This window comes from Gorilla gorilla, chromosome 7 (assembly GCF_029281585.2).
Source record: "Gorilla gorilla gorilla isolate KB3781 chromosome 7, NHGRI_mGorGor1-v2.1_pri, whole genome shotgun sequence".
In the NCBI taxonomy this organism is placed as follows: Eukaryota; Metazoa; Chordata; class Mammalia; order Primates; family Hominidae; genus Gorilla; species Gorilla gorilla.
In genome coordinates this window covers 144,690,656-144,707,002 of record NC_073231.2, presented here as the reverse complement: position 1 = coordinate 144,707,002, position 16,347 = coordinate 144,690,656, and the positions used below count along the sequence as shown (strand labels likewise).

The 16,347-nt window shown below is 49.1% G+C and overlaps 1 protein-coding gene across 1 annotated transcript in view; it reads left to right on the top strand.

The window, feature by feature from the left end:
- Positions 1–16,347, top strand: part of COL22A1 (collagen type XXII alpha 1 chain) — a 325,869-nt gene that overhangs the window by 26,633 nt on the left and 282,889 nt on the right. Inside the window, exons 2-3 of the mRNA XM_055348666.2 lie at positions 4,106–4,268; positions 9,021–9,587. Coding sequence (XP_055204641.2) covers positions 4,178–4,268; positions 9,021–9,587 — 658 coding nt within the window. The 5' untranslated portion in view covers positions 4,106–4,177. The remainder of the gene's footprint in view (positions 1–4,105; positions 4,269–9,020; positions 9,588–16,347) is intronic.

Genomic DNA, 16,347 nt, shown 5'->3' with positions numbered 1-16,347 from the left:
AGAGAATTGCTTGAACCCAGGAGGCAGAGGTTGCAGTGAGCTGAGATGGCACCACTGCACTCCAGCCTGAGCGACAGAGTAAGACTCCATCTAAAAAAAAAAAAAAAAAAAAAAAAGAGAGACCAGAGTCTGGGAAGGATTGTGAGGGGCTGGGGGTGGGGAGAGGTGGGGACAGTTAACAGGTAAAAAAAATAGAATGAATAATATCTACTATGTGACAGCATAATAGGGTGACTATAGTCAATAATAATTGTACATTTTAAAATAAAGAGTGCAGTTGAATTGCTTGTGACTCGAAGGATAAGTGCTTGAGGGGATGGATACCCCATTCCCCATGATGTGGCTATTTCACATTGCATGCCTCTATCAAAACATCTCATGTACCCCATAAATACATACACCCACTATGTACTCACAACAATTTTAAAAAGGAAAAAAATATACGTATATAAAAAAGAGAGAAAACATCCCCAGCATGGAAAGGGGATGGAGAACAGCCTGCGACCTGAGGTCAAATCCCAGCATGACCACTCACAGCTGAGACTTTAATCACTTCATGCTGTACTTCTTTCATGAGATAGTGGTTCCTAGCTCATAGCATGAATGTGAGGATCCAATAAGACAATATGTGGACAAAAACTGCTTAGCCCATTTCTTGAAACAGGCTCTTAATACTCTTTTCTATTAGTAATAGGCACTTAAGTAATCTTTTACTGTTGACAAAATCAAAAAAGGAGATCAAGTTTGGGAGCTAGTAAGTCCTAGGCAGAATAGAGACAGGAGAGGTGCTTGGATGATCCTATGCTGAGAAACTGCCAATAGTCTCGATTCTCTGAGTTCAGTAGTTCCCTGTGGTAGCCGAGCCATCAGCCTCCCCTTCTTTCTTTCCTTTTTTTTCTCTCTCTTCCTCCTTCCCCTCTGCTCTTCCTTTCTCTCTTCCTTCCCCTCAAATATGAACATTAACTGAGCACCAATTCTGTGCTGGGCTTTGTGCCGGCCACCAGTACTACAGAAACCAATAAGACACAGTCACTGCTTTCAAAGACCCTCCTCACTAGGCCACAGGGGAGAGAGGCCCTGGGCAGATGATCGCAGCCTGGCATGACACAGGCTGTGCCTGGGACCCCTGCCAGATCCCATGGGAACAAATACATGTTTAACCCTCAAGTGAGAAATATGACTGGATTCATTCATCCACTCATTCATCAGGGATGTGGCAAAGGATCAGAGGGGAGAAGATGATATGGGGAATAATTTCTCCAGATGTAAGCATCCAGATATCAGCCCCAAAGCCTGCAGAGGGTACCAGGAGGTGTGGGAAAAGAGATGGGAGTCTGTGGGCAAAATTTGGAGGATAGATATAACCTAATGGGTTGTTAGAAAACAAAGGTTCCATACAGAATTTTTGAGGCATTTGATATAAGCCCAGCACAGGGCCATAAATCTGTTTGATGAAATGCATCTGGAAATGCTGTGCTAAAAGCTGTGTGAGGCTGGGCGCAGTGGCTCATGCCTGTAATACTACTACTTTGGGAGGCAGAGGCAGGCGGATCAACTGAGGTCGGGAGTTCGAAGTCAGCCTCACCAACATGGAGTAACCCCGTCTCTATTAAAAAACCAAAACTAGCCAGGTGTGGTGGCGCTTGCCTGTAATCCCAGCTACTCAGGAGGCTGAGGCAGGAGAATTGCTTGAACCCAGGAGGTGGAGGTTGCGGTGAGCCTTCAGTCTGGGCAACAAGAGTGAAACTCCATCAAAAAAAACAAAAAACAAAAACAAAAAAAGCTGTGTGATACGTTGGCATTTGGTGAATATAGTAGGTAGGAGGGATTTGAGGCAGGGGCGTATCTCTAGACTTAACCCTCCAGAGACTAAGGGGTTGCAGGTGCAGCAGAGACACCTAGACTTGATGTAGAATGGGGGTCTGGCTTTCCTTGGAGTAATGAGCCTGCTGGTTATGGGGTGTCCAATGCCTGCTCCACCACTTCCAGGAGTGTGACCTTGGGCAAGTTATGTGACCTGGCTGAGATCAGGTATAACATGCAGAATTGGAATGACAACAGCCACTCCATGGGGAGTTGGAAGAACTGATTGACCATCTGGAGGTCAAGTGGAGTGGGGGCGTTCCAGGATGGAGAAGCAGCCTGGATAGAGTGCAGGGTGAGAGCATGTTTGTGTCCTTGGAGCCACAAATAATTCCTAGGACTGGAGGGTGACCCTGCAATAGGCACAGTGGGCAGGCAGGGCTCCCACAGCAGATGAAGCCTGGTGGCTCATGATTTCAAATGTGCATTCAGCTCGCTTCCCCGGTGTGTGTGTGCGTGTGTGTGTGCGCGTGCACACACATATGCACATGGGTATATTTCAGGGGGATAATCCCAGAAATTGATTTGCCTGTGCTTGTCATCAGGCACAGCCCTGTTGCTATTTTCTTCATGGTTAATCCAGGTTTTTGGAGCTTCTCTTCTGATTCCTTTTAACATTTTAGATTGTCATTGATGAAGAGTGGAAATGTCAACAAAATTCAGAGAAAGATCAGAAACAGAAACATACACACAGACGCCCATGAGCTCACTCCCCTGCCACATGTTTTTTATGGTTGGCTAACCCCTCCTAGCCCTGGTCCAGGGTGCTAGTGGTGGCACGTGACTCCAAGCTGCAGTGGACATGCCAGTTCATAGGATGTCATTTCATGGTTCTCTGCAGTCTTCCCTCTGGTCATTGTAAACACCTGCATCAGATTGGTACTTTACAAAGGGTAAATGAGTTTGCTCCCGACGTACTCCCTTGCCACTATCTTAATATTTTTCTGTTTATTAGAATCTTTTAAAAAGTATTCACCAATTATTTGAAGCAGAATAACCCTTATGAGGATTGTTTGCCCAACTGCCTTTGAGATAACTTCGCTACCATTGCAAACATTGAGGTTCAGGAATCCCTTGAAGAATTCTTCATTAGTTCTTTCCTTCATAGGTACTTACTGACCATGTGTAAATGCCCTAATCTTCCATGCCCAGTGAAGTTGGCCTGGCCTCAGCCTCCAGGTATCAAGCAGTCCACAGGGCTGACAATGAAGCAAATGAAGAATGAGGGTCACAGCCCCCTGCTGAGGAGCTCAGGGTTCACTTGCAGGTAGCTGAGCAGTGGCCCCCTCAACCCATAGGGAAGTGAGTGGTCTGGGAAAAATTTTCCAGAAGGGGAGCATCTGAGCTCAGCATTGCCAGAGGCTCCCAGGGTGGGTGTGGGGATTTTAGGTAGAGGGAAGCCCTCCCAGGGGGCCAAAGGGAGGTGTGGTGCACCTGGAACCTGTGGGAAATGGCTAGAAAGTTCATGGCTACCAAGTGCAGCATGGTGGGGGAGTGAGGCGAGGTGAGAGGCCAAGCTGGACAGGGGTGGGTAGATCATGGCAGGCCCTTGTGCCATATTCAGATGAGGACGGTGATACTGAACGATTTTAGGTGGTGTATTAGTCCATTTTCATGCTGCTAGAAAGAATTGCCCAAGACGGTAATTTATAAATGAAAGAGGTTTCATTGACTCATTGTTCTGCATGGCTGGGGAGGCCCCAGGGAACTTACAGTTATGGAGGAAGGGGAAGCAGGTGCTTCTTACATGGTGGCAGGAGAGCGAATATGTGAGGGAGCAGGAAGAATTGCCATTATAAAAGCAGCAGATCTCCTGAGAACTCACTCAATATCACAAGAACAGCATGGGGGAAACTGCCCCCATGATCCAATCACCTCCTACCAGGTCCCTCCCTCCACACGTGGGGATTTCAGAGAGGGAGATTTGGGTGGTGACACAGAGCCAAGCCATACCAGGCGGGATGTGATGTGGAGTCCTCAGGCACAAGGCCCTCTCCTACTCCCTTCTGCAAGCCCACCTGCTAATTGGATGGCTGGGAGGATCCAGGCGTAAATCCATGAAGGGGAGGTCACACTTGGCTCTGCTCTGGAAGGTCACACATTGGCTGCCTGGAGTTGAATCCGGGAGGGAAGATGGGTTGGAAGGCTGGGTGTAGGGAATCCCCCTGGGCAGGGCCCAGAGTTTGCCTCTTACAGACTTTCAGCTTGAGAGCCTTCTCTAAGGGTGTCTTTCTTCACACAGGCCATGCTGCTGTAGACCCTAACAGCGTCTCTTCCTGGCCAAGAGAAGCCTGTCCCCGAGAACAGGAGAGCCATGGCCGGCCTCCGAGGGAACGCTGTGGCTGGCCTCCTCTGGATGCTGCTGCTGTGGAGTGGGGGCGGTGGCTGCCAGGCTCAGCGGGCAGGTGGGGCCACCATGGGCTGTGCCATGCTGTGCTGGGGACAGAGCAGACAGCATGTGTCCGTGAGCATGGGCTGTGGTGTGTGCATGCAAGTGAGTTCACAACTGTTTGAGAGAGAGGGAGAGTCCAGAATCCAAGTGTGAGGCAGCTGCCTTCCAACCTAGGGACAAAAAATCACCAGCTCCTCAGCAAGGGCCTGTATACGTCTGACAGTATGTGTATGAGTGTGTGAGGAAGTGTGAAAGTGTGAGGGAGAGTGTGTGAGGGAGTGTGAAGGAATGTGGGGGAGTGTGAGTGTGTGGGAGTTTGAAGTGTGTGAGGGAGTGAGAGGGAATGTGTGTGAGTTTGAGGAAGAGTGGGGGAGCGTGAGGGAGTGTGTGTTTGACAAAGTGTGTGGGAGTGTATGGGAGTGTGAGTTTGAGGGAGTGTGTGAGGGAGTGTGAGAGTGTGTGTGAGTTTGAGGAAGTGTGTGGGAGTGTGAGGGAGTGTGAGAGTGTGGGAGTGTGAGTTTGAGGGAGCATGTGGGGGAGTGTGAGGAAGTGTAGGAGTGTGTGACGAAGTGTGTGAGGAGTTCGAGGGAGTGTGTATGAGTGTGAGGTATAGGGGAGTGTGAGGGAGTTTGAGGAAGTGTGTGAGGGAGTGTGAGAGAATATGTGTGAGTTTGAGGTAGTGTGAGGGAGTGTGAGAGTGTGAGTTTGAGGGAGTGTGTGGGGAAGTGTGTGTGCGTTTGAGGGAGTGTGAATATGTGTGGCAATGTCAGTATGCATGTGAGTGTGAATGTGAGGGGATGAGTGTGTGTTCCTGCGAGAGGAGGAGAGAGCGTGACAGAGAGAGGGAATGAGTTGCTTTAACACGTCTTGGTCAGTCACATCCTGGGTTGTGAGCCTGTCTCTACCAAGTGTGTGCAGGTTTGGAGCTCGGGGAGGAGGCAGGGGTGAGGACCTGGCTGTGTTGTCCTGTGAAGGTTTTGGGACACATTCCAGGGGAAATGGACACACTGGAGCCCACTTAGCAAAGGCATCCAGGACAGTGAGAAAAGCGTGTTTATGTAGTAGACCCGGTAGTTGGGAAAGTTGACTGGACATGAGAAGGCCCGGGGCAGGAGGGGAGAGACATGGCAACATGGTTTTGCTAACCTGTATGAGGGCCCCTGCCCTGGGGGAAGGCACTGGTCAGTGCTTAGATGTGAAGGAGGGGTCAGGGTCCACAACCCCGGCAAAGAGCCTGCACACTGGGGTCCCCGATACACAGACAGGTGGGATGTTCATATACTGCCCACTGGGCAGCCAGGGAGACCACCTGTCACTGGATCCAGGAAGCAAAACGCTGAGCCCATCTTATAGGAAGTGATATATATATTTTTTTCTTTTTAGAGACGGAGTCTCGCTCTGTCGCCCAGGCTGGAGTGCAGCGGCGTGATCTCGGCTCACTGCAAGCTCCGCCTCCCGGGTTCACGCCATTCTCCTGCCTCAGCCTCCTGCATAGCTGGGACTACAGGCGCCTGCCACCACGCCTGGCTAATTTTTTGTATTTTTAGTAGAGACGGGGTTTCACCGTGTTAGCCAAGATGGTCTCGATCGCCTGACCTCGTGATCCGCCCGCCTCGGCCTCCCAAAGTGCTGGGATTACAGGCATGAGCCACCACACCCACCCAGAAAGTGACATTCTAAGGCTTTTCTCCCTGGACTTAAAAAAGAAAGGTTGACATTATTTCTTTATTGAATTTACAGAGTTGTCTCTTGCTTTTTTTTTTTTTTTTCCTGAGCCTCTCAAAGCCTGGCTAGCTGGAAAGACAGTAATAACTGTAAACATCCTGTTTTATACGCAGGGAACGTGAGATTTCTGCGCCCATCTAGCCAACCCCAAATGCACAGCTAATGCACAGGATTATCACATTTAAAAGCAAAAAAGCCCTAGGGTGGTCTCCTCTGTGCCCTCATTTCGTAGTAGAAAATGGTGGGCCCCAAAAAAGCACTCACCTGCCAGGAGTGGCATAGCCCCTGCCTTAGCAGAATCAAGGCCAGAAGCCAGGGCACCTGCCCGGGTTCAGATCTCTTCTCTCCATATCGCACTCCAGCCTCACGGGCACACAATCCCGCCTGTTCCCTGGCCTCTGGGAGAAAATGTGCCCTGAGCTCAAAAGGGCCCCCTGGGGAGACCTCCTGAACAAATGAAACTTCTGTAGCCTTCAAACAAATTTGTTCTAGGATTACAGCCTGCAGGCCGGATTCTGCCTGGCCCTCAGCAGCAATTATCCTGAACAGCCTGGAACATTATTGTCCCAAAGACAAAAGAATGATCTTTTGTGTCAAGGAAAAAAACTCCCCAGGAATGATCTCCAAGTCTGCACATCTGGTCAAACACACTCCAGAGTTCTAATCCTGTTAGGGATCAGTCCTGCTAAGGCTGGGATGTAACTCAGTGCCTGACATGCAGTTTGTCCCTTGGATTTTCAAAACTAGAGGGAAAGGTAGGTGTGGAACATTCAAGGGTGGCATTGGCTCAGGTCACATAGGGAAGCATTTTTGGGAGTATATGTATAAATTCGTATAACTTTATTGTTTTTCTGTTTTTTGAACTTTATTGTTTGCAAATATAAGAGCAAAAAAATACAAAAAATAAAATTCACTCATAGCTCTGCTTGCCAGAGGTAAGCAAGTATTTCCCACTCAGTTTCTGTCATGCATACATACATACACAATCGCGTGTGCACACACACATGCACAGGTTTTCTTTCCAGAAATTCTATGTTATGCATATCATTTTATAAAACAGCTTTTCACACCCAATGCTATATTGGAAAAGTGTATCCATGCTGGTAAATAAGGATTCCTCTTCAGCCATCACTGTCATGGCTGCCTAGCAATGAATACATCATGATTTTTCTTTAAGTAATTTATTTAATTCCACATAGGTGATTGTGTAGTTATCTCCAACATTTTTTTTTTGCCATGTTGCTGTGAATTTCTTTATACATATTTTTCTTTTCCATTTATCTGATTGTTTTCTTGGGATAAATCACTAAGTTTGGAATTGGTGGATAAAAAGATACCCTCCTTTATGAGACTTCAAAGCCCCTGAGAAAAGGTGTGACAAATCCATGGCCACTTGCTGAGCAGGCAGGTGCATTCTCCTCCAACTCTCATGCACCCAGCCACTACCAGACCATTTTACCTTTCCAATCTGGTATTTCAACAAAGTGTTTTTTTGTTTTGTTTTGTTTTGTTTTGTTTTGTTTTGTTTTGTTTTATAGCCAAATGTTTGTGCCTGGTGTTCCCAGAGGCCTGGTCCTCTGCTTCTGTTTGGATGGCCAAACCCCACCTTCTGGAAGAGTCAAACTAGGGCTTTTTCTTCCTCTTCTTCTTCTTCTTTTTTTTTTTTTTTTTTTTTTTGAGACAGTGTCTCACTCTGTCACCCAGGCTGGAGGGCAGTGATATTGGCTCACTGCAACCTCCACCTCCCGGCTCAAAGGATTCTTGTGCCTCAGCATCCTGAGTAGCTGGGATTACAGTCATAAGCCACCATGCCTGGCTAATTTTTATATTTTTAGTACAGATGGGGTTTTGCCATATTGGCCAGACTGGTCTCAAACTCCTGTCCTCAAGTGATCTGCCCGCCTTGACCTCCCAAATTGCTAGAATTACAGGCGTGAGCCACTGCACCTGGCCTTAAGACCAGGGCTTCTTGATAGTTCCTTGTATATTTGTGCAGCATTCTAGAGATTGGAAAACACTTCCTCTTGTATTATCTGATTTTAAAGGGCTGAGTAGTTAAATATCTAACAGGAGAGCGCTGGCTAAATCAATTATGTTCATCCGTGCAGAGGACTCTGTGCAGCCATGGAAACCAGCATGATCAAACCAGAAATGGATTTCTAGCTTATAACTAAATGCAGGGAGAACAACATATGTATCAGTGTTTCTAGTGCAGTCCCATTCCTATCAATAATTATATGGAAATAAAAAATAATCGAGTATATATGCCATGCTTTAACAGTGGTTATCTCTGTGTGGGAATATGGGCATTTAAAACATCTAAACACCTGTTTTGTTTTTTGTTTTTTGTTTTTTGTTTCGAGACAGAGTCTCGCTCTGTCGCCCAGGCTGGAGTGCAGTGGTGCAATCTCGGCTCACCACAAGCTCCACCTCCCGGGTTCACGCCATTCTCCTGCCTCAGCCTCCCGAGTAGCTGGGACTATAGGCGCCCACCACCTCTCCCGGCTAATTTTTTGTATTTTTTAGTAGAGATGGGGTTTCACTGCGTTAGCCAGGATGGTCTCGATCTCCTGACCTCGTGATCCACCCGCCTGGGCCTCCCAAAGTGCTGGGATTACAGGCGTGAACCACCGCGCCCAGCCTAAAACATCTAAACATCTTTTGATTGCATTTTCTGACTTCTCGGAAATGGGCATACATTATTTGGGGTAGGTTGAAAAATAATGAAAAATGGAGTCACCTTTTAAACAAAATAAAAGTGAAGAGATTGAGGCATAGTGCTGTGCGGTGGGTGTTAATGATTTTAATGTGATGCTACGTACTGTCAGTTGAGCCTCACAATAGTCTTGGGGAAAAATCATCATTATTGCCATGTGAAGGTTTGGAAACTGAGGGTCAGGCCCTTCTGGCAGCCCAGGGCCCTTGGGTCATGAGGTAGGTATTTGAGCAGGCGTGTGTGACCCCAGTGACCTTTATACCCCAGGACAGTGTCCTTTCCATGTCCATTTGCCCTACGCCACCCCTTCTCTCACCCCTGCAGGTTGCAAAAGTGTCCACTACGATCTGGTCTTCCTCCTGGACACCTCCTCCAGCGTGGGCAAGGAGGACTTTGAGAAGGTCCGGCAGTGGGTGGCCAACCTGGTGGACACCTTCGAGGTGGGCCCCGACCGCACCCGTGTGGGGGTCGTGCGCTACAGCGACCGGCCCACCACGGCCTTCGAGTTGGGACTCTTTGGCTCACAGGAGGAGGTCAAGGCGGCTGCCCGGCGTCTCGCCTACCACGGGGGCAACACCAACACAGGAGACGCGCTCCGCTACATCACGGCCCGCAGCTTCTCCCCACGTGCCGGCGGCCGCCCCAGGGACCGCGCCTACAAGCAGGTGGCCATCCTGCTCACCGACGGCCGCAGCCAGGACCTGGTGCTGGACGCCGCGGCGGCAGCCCACCGCGCTGGCATCCGCATCTTTGCCGTGGGCGTGGGCGAGGCACTCAAGGAGGAGCTGGAGGAGATCGCCTCAGAGCCCAAGTCCGCCCACGTCTTCCACGTGTCCGACTTCAATGCCATCGACAAGATCCGGGGCAAGCTGCGGCGCCGTCTTTGTGAAAGTGAGTGCGCCCGGGCCCCACGCGGCCCCTGCCAAGAGTGACGCCCCCTGCTGAGCCCACGGGAGGGGTCCTCGGGCAGATAGGGATCCTGCGGCCGGCTCCAGGAAGGCAGGGGAAGTAGCAGGTGCAGAGGCTGAGGGGACCCACATTCTTGGGTTTGGCCACACAGGGAACCTAGTAGCATGGGCACCCCCTGGACATTCCTGTTGTCAGAAGGATATCTTCTCCCATCCAGAGGCAGAGGTCGCGGGCAGAGGCAAGAAGGGGTTTGGGATGAAAGAGGGATGGGTTCTAACCACCCTGCCACCTGGGAGATACTGGGTGTCTCATTTTTACCTCTGATATGGGAACATCCTCTACTTACTGCCTAGAGCTGTGAAAGCTAGAAACTGTGCATGCAAAGTCTGGCCTGAAGCATTGGGTATAGCAGGGTCTCCGAAGGGGCAGTGATGAGGGATCACGCAAGAAACATTCAGGCTCCCTCAGCTCTTCCCAGCAGCCCAGAGTCAGTCATTTAGACACAGTCAGGAGCTGCTTATCCCAGAGGCCAAGTGCTGTTGACCCGGTGCCCTCTGAGATAACCCAAGGCCTCTAGCTTATTTGTCTGGAATCTGTTGATTGTGGCTGGGGGTGGGGGAGGGGAGGCAGAGGGCTGATGGCCCCCAGGGCTCTGACCTGGAAGCCTGACCTCCAGGATTTAGTGGGGGTCATTCTGAGGACAGCCCCCTCCCCAGAACAGGAAGGATGAAGTGGGTTTCTCATGTTCCAGACTGTCTCCAGCTTCTGCCTCTGCCTATTGCATTGGGGTGACATTTGTCCTTCTCCGGTCACAGTGGGTGCTGAGTAACCTTCTCCTCCAGGCCCAGCAGGGGTTGGGCTTTGAAGCTGGTCAGGCTGAGCGTGGAGCCTCAGCCTCTGTCTTGCTGATTACTGCAGGAGACTGAACAACCCCTGGCTGGGAAGCCATAGGTTACACCTTGGCCAGGGGCAGGGAAAGCCTTGGGGGCTGGGGCAGCATGGAAGGTTCTCCCGATGAGAGCAGCTGGGTGTGACTCAGAAGGGGAGGCAGGGGCCTGATCCTGGGGATGTGCCTGGCTTGCAGCCCAGTGAGAAAACAGGTAAACCATTTCTGAAACTGGGGTGGCTCTAGGCTGCTTTACCACTGTATGACCCTTTTCTCTGTGTTGGCTCTTTTAATCTCCACTTATTTACTCAACAGATACTTATCAGGGCTCTGCTCTTTTGTGTGGCCTTGTGCTGATTTCTGGGGCTACAGAAAAAGACAAGACACAGCACTCATTCTCAGGGTGCTCACAGTCTAGAAGGCAGGAAAGCCACATAAAAGGGAATGTGATACCGGGCGGGTAAACTTCAGCAGCGTCTCATGTGCCAGGTCCATGTGTGGTCGTGGTATGTGTGGGGATACTGAGAATGAGAGAGGGCTCCCTGGAGGAGGTGGTGCTTAGGTTGTTTAGAGGATGGGCATGAACTGCATGGGATTGAGAAGGATGAGATGGAGTGGGATTAAAGGATGCCATGACATGGTCAATGAACCATGATGGGCCCGTGCAGCTGGGGAAAGGGAGGAGGTTAGGGCTGCTGGGTATTGCCAGATTGTCAGGGTCCCCATAAAGGGGGGCCTTGTGTGCTAAGGTGAGGACATGCTGGAGGGTTTATGCGGGGGTATGACATGGTCAGATCTCTGTGGGGAATGGAATGCCGCAGAACAGCAGGACAAAGGGAGGTCCTTCACAAGACTGCTGGAGAAATTCAGATAATTGTGAGAGATCCAGCACTGATGACTTGGCCTGTGTTACAGAGGTGGAAATCGATGCCCAGAAGGCTAAGTGAAGGTAATCTACCCTAGAGCATGCAAGGCATTGGCTCTTGACTTCCCATACGTGACTTCACTGACCCATATCACAACCTTATAGGATAAGGATTCTCTCTTTTTTATAGATAAGCGCACACAGAATGCTGAGATCATGGAAGGCACAGCTTCAAGGCATGTTGGGCCCTCAGTTGTAGGCCTGAGAGGGGATGGGTCAGGTGGGGAAAGAGGAGTGATAGGAGACATCCCAGGCAGGACTGGAGCTATGGGATTGATCCAGGTGCACACTGGATCAATCAGAAATCTGCACAGATAAGATCTAGGCACAGGGTCACAGCCCCAGCCAAGAAGTAGAAATTCAATGTGGTAGCTAAGGAACAATGAATTCTACCTGTCATTCCAGAATCCAGAACCCCTTGATGCAGAGTGCTGGGAAACAAGGTTACTTCCAGATCCTTCCCACTGGTTTTTTTTGTTTGTTTGTTTTTGCCATCCTGACAGTCTTGGTTCAGAGTGGTTCTGGATCTCAGCAGGAGCTTCATGCCCAGGGATGGCTCTGAGAATGGCAAAGACAACCCCAGAGAGGTCAAGTCCCTGGGATGTGCCACACAGTTAATAGACACCAGGGCTGGGAACAGAACCCAGGCCTTCAGACTCCAGGCCTCTCCCCCATGCCTCCAGAATATGGGCTTCACCATGACTGGTCTTGGTAAAGCAAATGTATTAATATTATCACTTTCAATGGAAAGGCTAGAGGTCAGGCAGCTTCAAATGATGAAACCTGGACCCATTCATTCCACTCTCCATTTCCAGGTTCCTCTGTCTTGGTGTTAACTCTGTTCTTGGCTTGCCTTATGTGTCAGAATTATACTGGTAAATGGGTTTCAGTGAAGAGACTCTGATGAAGGTTTTATTTAGAGGAGGGTGAGATCAACAAGGGATACTGAGGTACGCAGGAACTAGTGATGGGAGAAGCCAGCTGAGAAGGGATGGAGTATGTCACTAGAGTCCATGAGGGCTGAGATTGGGTGGCCCTGTAGGACCCTTAGTCATGAAGGCATACAGTTCTCTTGCCAGACCACAACACACAGGCAAAGAGAAGCAAGAAAGAAGCCCCTGCCCCATATCTGCTCTTGCATGGCTGTTCTTCCACTAGCCTGACCCCGTCTGAAACCAGCCAAGCAAGGCCAAGTGATGCAGTCACAGTGGCTGGCCTCCTGGGCTGGGAGCAGGGCAGAGGCAGAGAATGGACATGGGAGGGCAAGTTGGGGACACCAAGGCAAGACACCTCTCAGTGGATCTCAGAGCCATGTCTGCCTGCAAACCCGGAGGAGAAGAGATTATTACCCAGCAGGCCTGGCACTCAGTCTCATTGGACTACGGTAGGTCATGTGACCATCCCTACACCAATCACCAGTCTAGGAGTGGAAATAGGTTGAATATTTTGGGCCTGTCACAAGACCTTGTCTAACATTTGGGAGTAGAGTTAGTTCCCAGCCCAGCTCCCTCAAGGAAAGGGATCTGATACATGAAGGAAAACCAGGGAGCTGTTACCAAGAGAAAGGGAAACCCTACACAGGCCAGCCCGGAACACACGTCCGCCCTGATCATGTCAAGAAAAGCTCATGGATTCTGTGAAGACAGGGCTTCTCCAAAATCCTAAAATAGATGTAAGATTTAAGTGAATGCTCAGTCATCTAAAGGGAATCAGTTTTTGTAAATACAGCTGTGAGATGAAGAGGGCCTGGTCTATTCTGGCTACAAATGAAATGAAATCCCCTTACAATTGCTTCAATTAGAAACAAAGCAAAACAAAATAAAAGAGCTAATAGTAACATATTGGAAAGCAGCTAGTGAGATTGAATCAGGGAGCATGGCAGAATTTGAACACCAGAAATCTCTTGGTACACAGAGGATGCCTGTGGGGGACTTCACAGCCTGAGGAGGAACTAGTCTCAATAGAGGCCACTTATTGATGACCTGGAAAATGGTAGACTAAAAATATCAGGGTTTTTTTTGATGTAGTAGTCATTGAGTTAGATCCAACTCACTCATTCATTCAATAACCATGCATTAAAACAGCCATTCAATTCAATGTCATTTATCCATTCCTTCATTAACAGTCATGCATTATAGTAAACATTCCCTTCATTCATTCATTCATTCATTCAACAAGCACATTTAGTCATTCCTCTGTGCTGGACACAGGCCAGGTGCCCATGATGCAGTAGTGAATCTGGCATCCTCTTTGTCCTTGAGAGGGAAACTCTTGTCTACTTGGGGCAGCAGGAAAATGGCAGACAATTACACAACAGAGTATGTAATTTTATATATGCATTCGTTTACGTGCCTAGTGTATGTCTTCACGCACAAGGATATAAGCTTCACAAGGGCAAAGTCTGTTCCTTGTGGTACCTCAGTGCTTAGAACAGAGCCTAGTGTGTAGGATGAGCTCCTAAATATTGTTTAAAGGAAATAAGGGCAGTGGCCTGACAGTTAATTCTGTGCTTGCTGTTGTGATGTGCACATTAGAAGTTCATGGGCAATGATCTGTTTCACTCCCCACCCCACCCCCGCCAAAGAAAAGAATAAGAACATGAAGCAAATCTGAAATTATAGCCAACAATAATGGAAATATTTAATGTGTTCACATTTTGATGAACAGAGACAAATGGTTAGAATTTGAAGGCTGGTGCAGATTTAGAAAAGGCAGGCTGGCTGTTTTATGGTTGATGGCACAGAGGCACATAGGGGCTGAGTGGCCTGTCCAGGATTGCAGGGGACAGGTGTGAAAGTCTTTCTTTTGTCAGAACCTACTGCCTAAGAGTGAGTGCTTTCGACCATCCTTCTGCAATCTTACTGCATATGTAATTATCAAACCCTACCCAGTGTCTAGAACAGATGTGGCTCATACCTGGTGGCCAGTGGCTGTTTGTTGAATGAATGACTGAAACGAACTTGGAAAAAAAATCATTATCCCCATTTTACAAATGAAAAAGAGTATCAGCAGACTGAGGAGTGGAATAACAACAGTAACAGCAGTAACGCATGGCCAGTGTTATTACAGACGCATTTCAGGCATCATATCTGACCTCCCTCCCCAGTGGCCTTCCCTAAGGTCTGCCGTGATGCTGGTGGCTATGTGTTTCCTTGGCTTTGGACACATTCAGGGAAGTGCCCCTGTGGCACGACATCAACTCCTGCTTCTCCATTGCCTGACAGAGGCTCCCAGGGGAAGCAATCTCAGCCTCAGCTTCCTGCAGTGTGTGGGGCGGAGGCCGAGGACAAGGCCAGCCCCAGAGCATCAGCTATAATTAAGAGTTTTCTCCACCCCAGGCTTTGTCGTGGCCACAAAATGAGCTTTATATAGCTTATCGGGTCACTGTAAGTGAGCCTGTGGAATGCCAGTTGGCCGCAGCCGACAAGGCCTCCACCTACTTCTATTTTGAGGACACACTATGGTGGTCCTCTCTCTCCTGTCCCCACAGCCAGGGAGTCCCTTGCTGTATCCTGTCTTTTGCACTTGGACTTTTGGGCTGGGATGTTGATGATCTGGATTAGAGCAAAGAAGCAGCCTCTCCCGTGTTCCCGTGGTGTTTTCTCTCTCCGGATGTGTGGTCATCCCCTCCCCCTCTCCCACCCTGTTGTGGATATGTTCATAGTTAGCTCTGTTCTCATTTAATGAGAGTTTTGACTCCTGGGCACTTCCACTTGCCGATACGACTGAGGGTGGGAGTAGAGGGAGGCTTCTTTTGTGTGAGGAGATTCATTTTCCCATTTTATTGTTCACCTGTGGTTCTCGCTGGGAAAATGTCAGCATTTAAACTCCAGCTCTGCATTTTGATGAGTGTGTGATTCTGTGCAATTGACTTAGCCCCCTGCATTTCAGTTACCTGTAATGTGGGGTCAGTTCCTCCTTGCAGACGGGTTTGTGGCCATGATCAGGGAGATTAGTCTGGTAGGTGTACTGATACTTATGGAGGGGCTCTCCTTTGCTTTCTGTTGTAGTTAGCAGGCAGAACACTTAACCTTTCAAATAAATTAATTATGAGGTTCACTTAAAAGTCTGTTTTGCACATTTTTTCTTTCCGTAGTGCAAAACACTTTTAGTAAATAATACAACTTATGTATATAGTTGGGAATGGACTACATAAACATTTATAGGTAATATCTCACAACAGCAGATGCTTTTACCCACTCTTTTCACATATTATTGACTTATTTTTTCAATGCATATTCATTGAGCTATTATCTTTCAGGTACTGTTCTGAAGCATGAGAGTTACAGGGATATGTGACATACATGATCCCACTTTAAGGGTGACACTTTCCAGAAGGGAAAGGAGATGGGCAGTCCTTCAAGTGATGGGCTAGGTCATTTCATGTGATGATAAGTGCTTCAAAGCTGAGAAACCCGGTGAAGTGGGTCTCTTGGAGGAGAGAAAAGTTGCCTTGATCTTGGAATGGTGTGAAACAACTGTGCAAGCCAAGACTGATAGGCTGAGTTCCAGGCCCGGGGAACAGGGACCGCAAAGGGACTGAGTGGGAGTGGACTCCACATGATGGAGGAGCCCAGTGGCTGGGGTGGAGGTGGGGTGGCAGCCAACAGTGCTTAGCAGGAGAGCGGGACTGTTCCCATCTGTAGGAGGCAGGACTGGAGGCTCAGCCATGTGGCTTACCTTTCCCAGTTCACACGGCTCGGAGGGGCATCCGGGGGCAGCCCTGAATCTTCCCTCAGCGGGAAGAGGGCCTACCTCAGAGCCCCTGCAATTATCTTTCCCTTTGAAGACACAGCCACACATGTCCCAAGGGACGGCAGGGAGGCTGGCTGTTGGCAAGTCTGGGTGACGTGTCTGGCCTGGGAAATTCTAGGCACTGTCTCCCTCTAAGCAAGAGTCTTGTACAGGAATCAAAGTGGGCATGGCCCTGC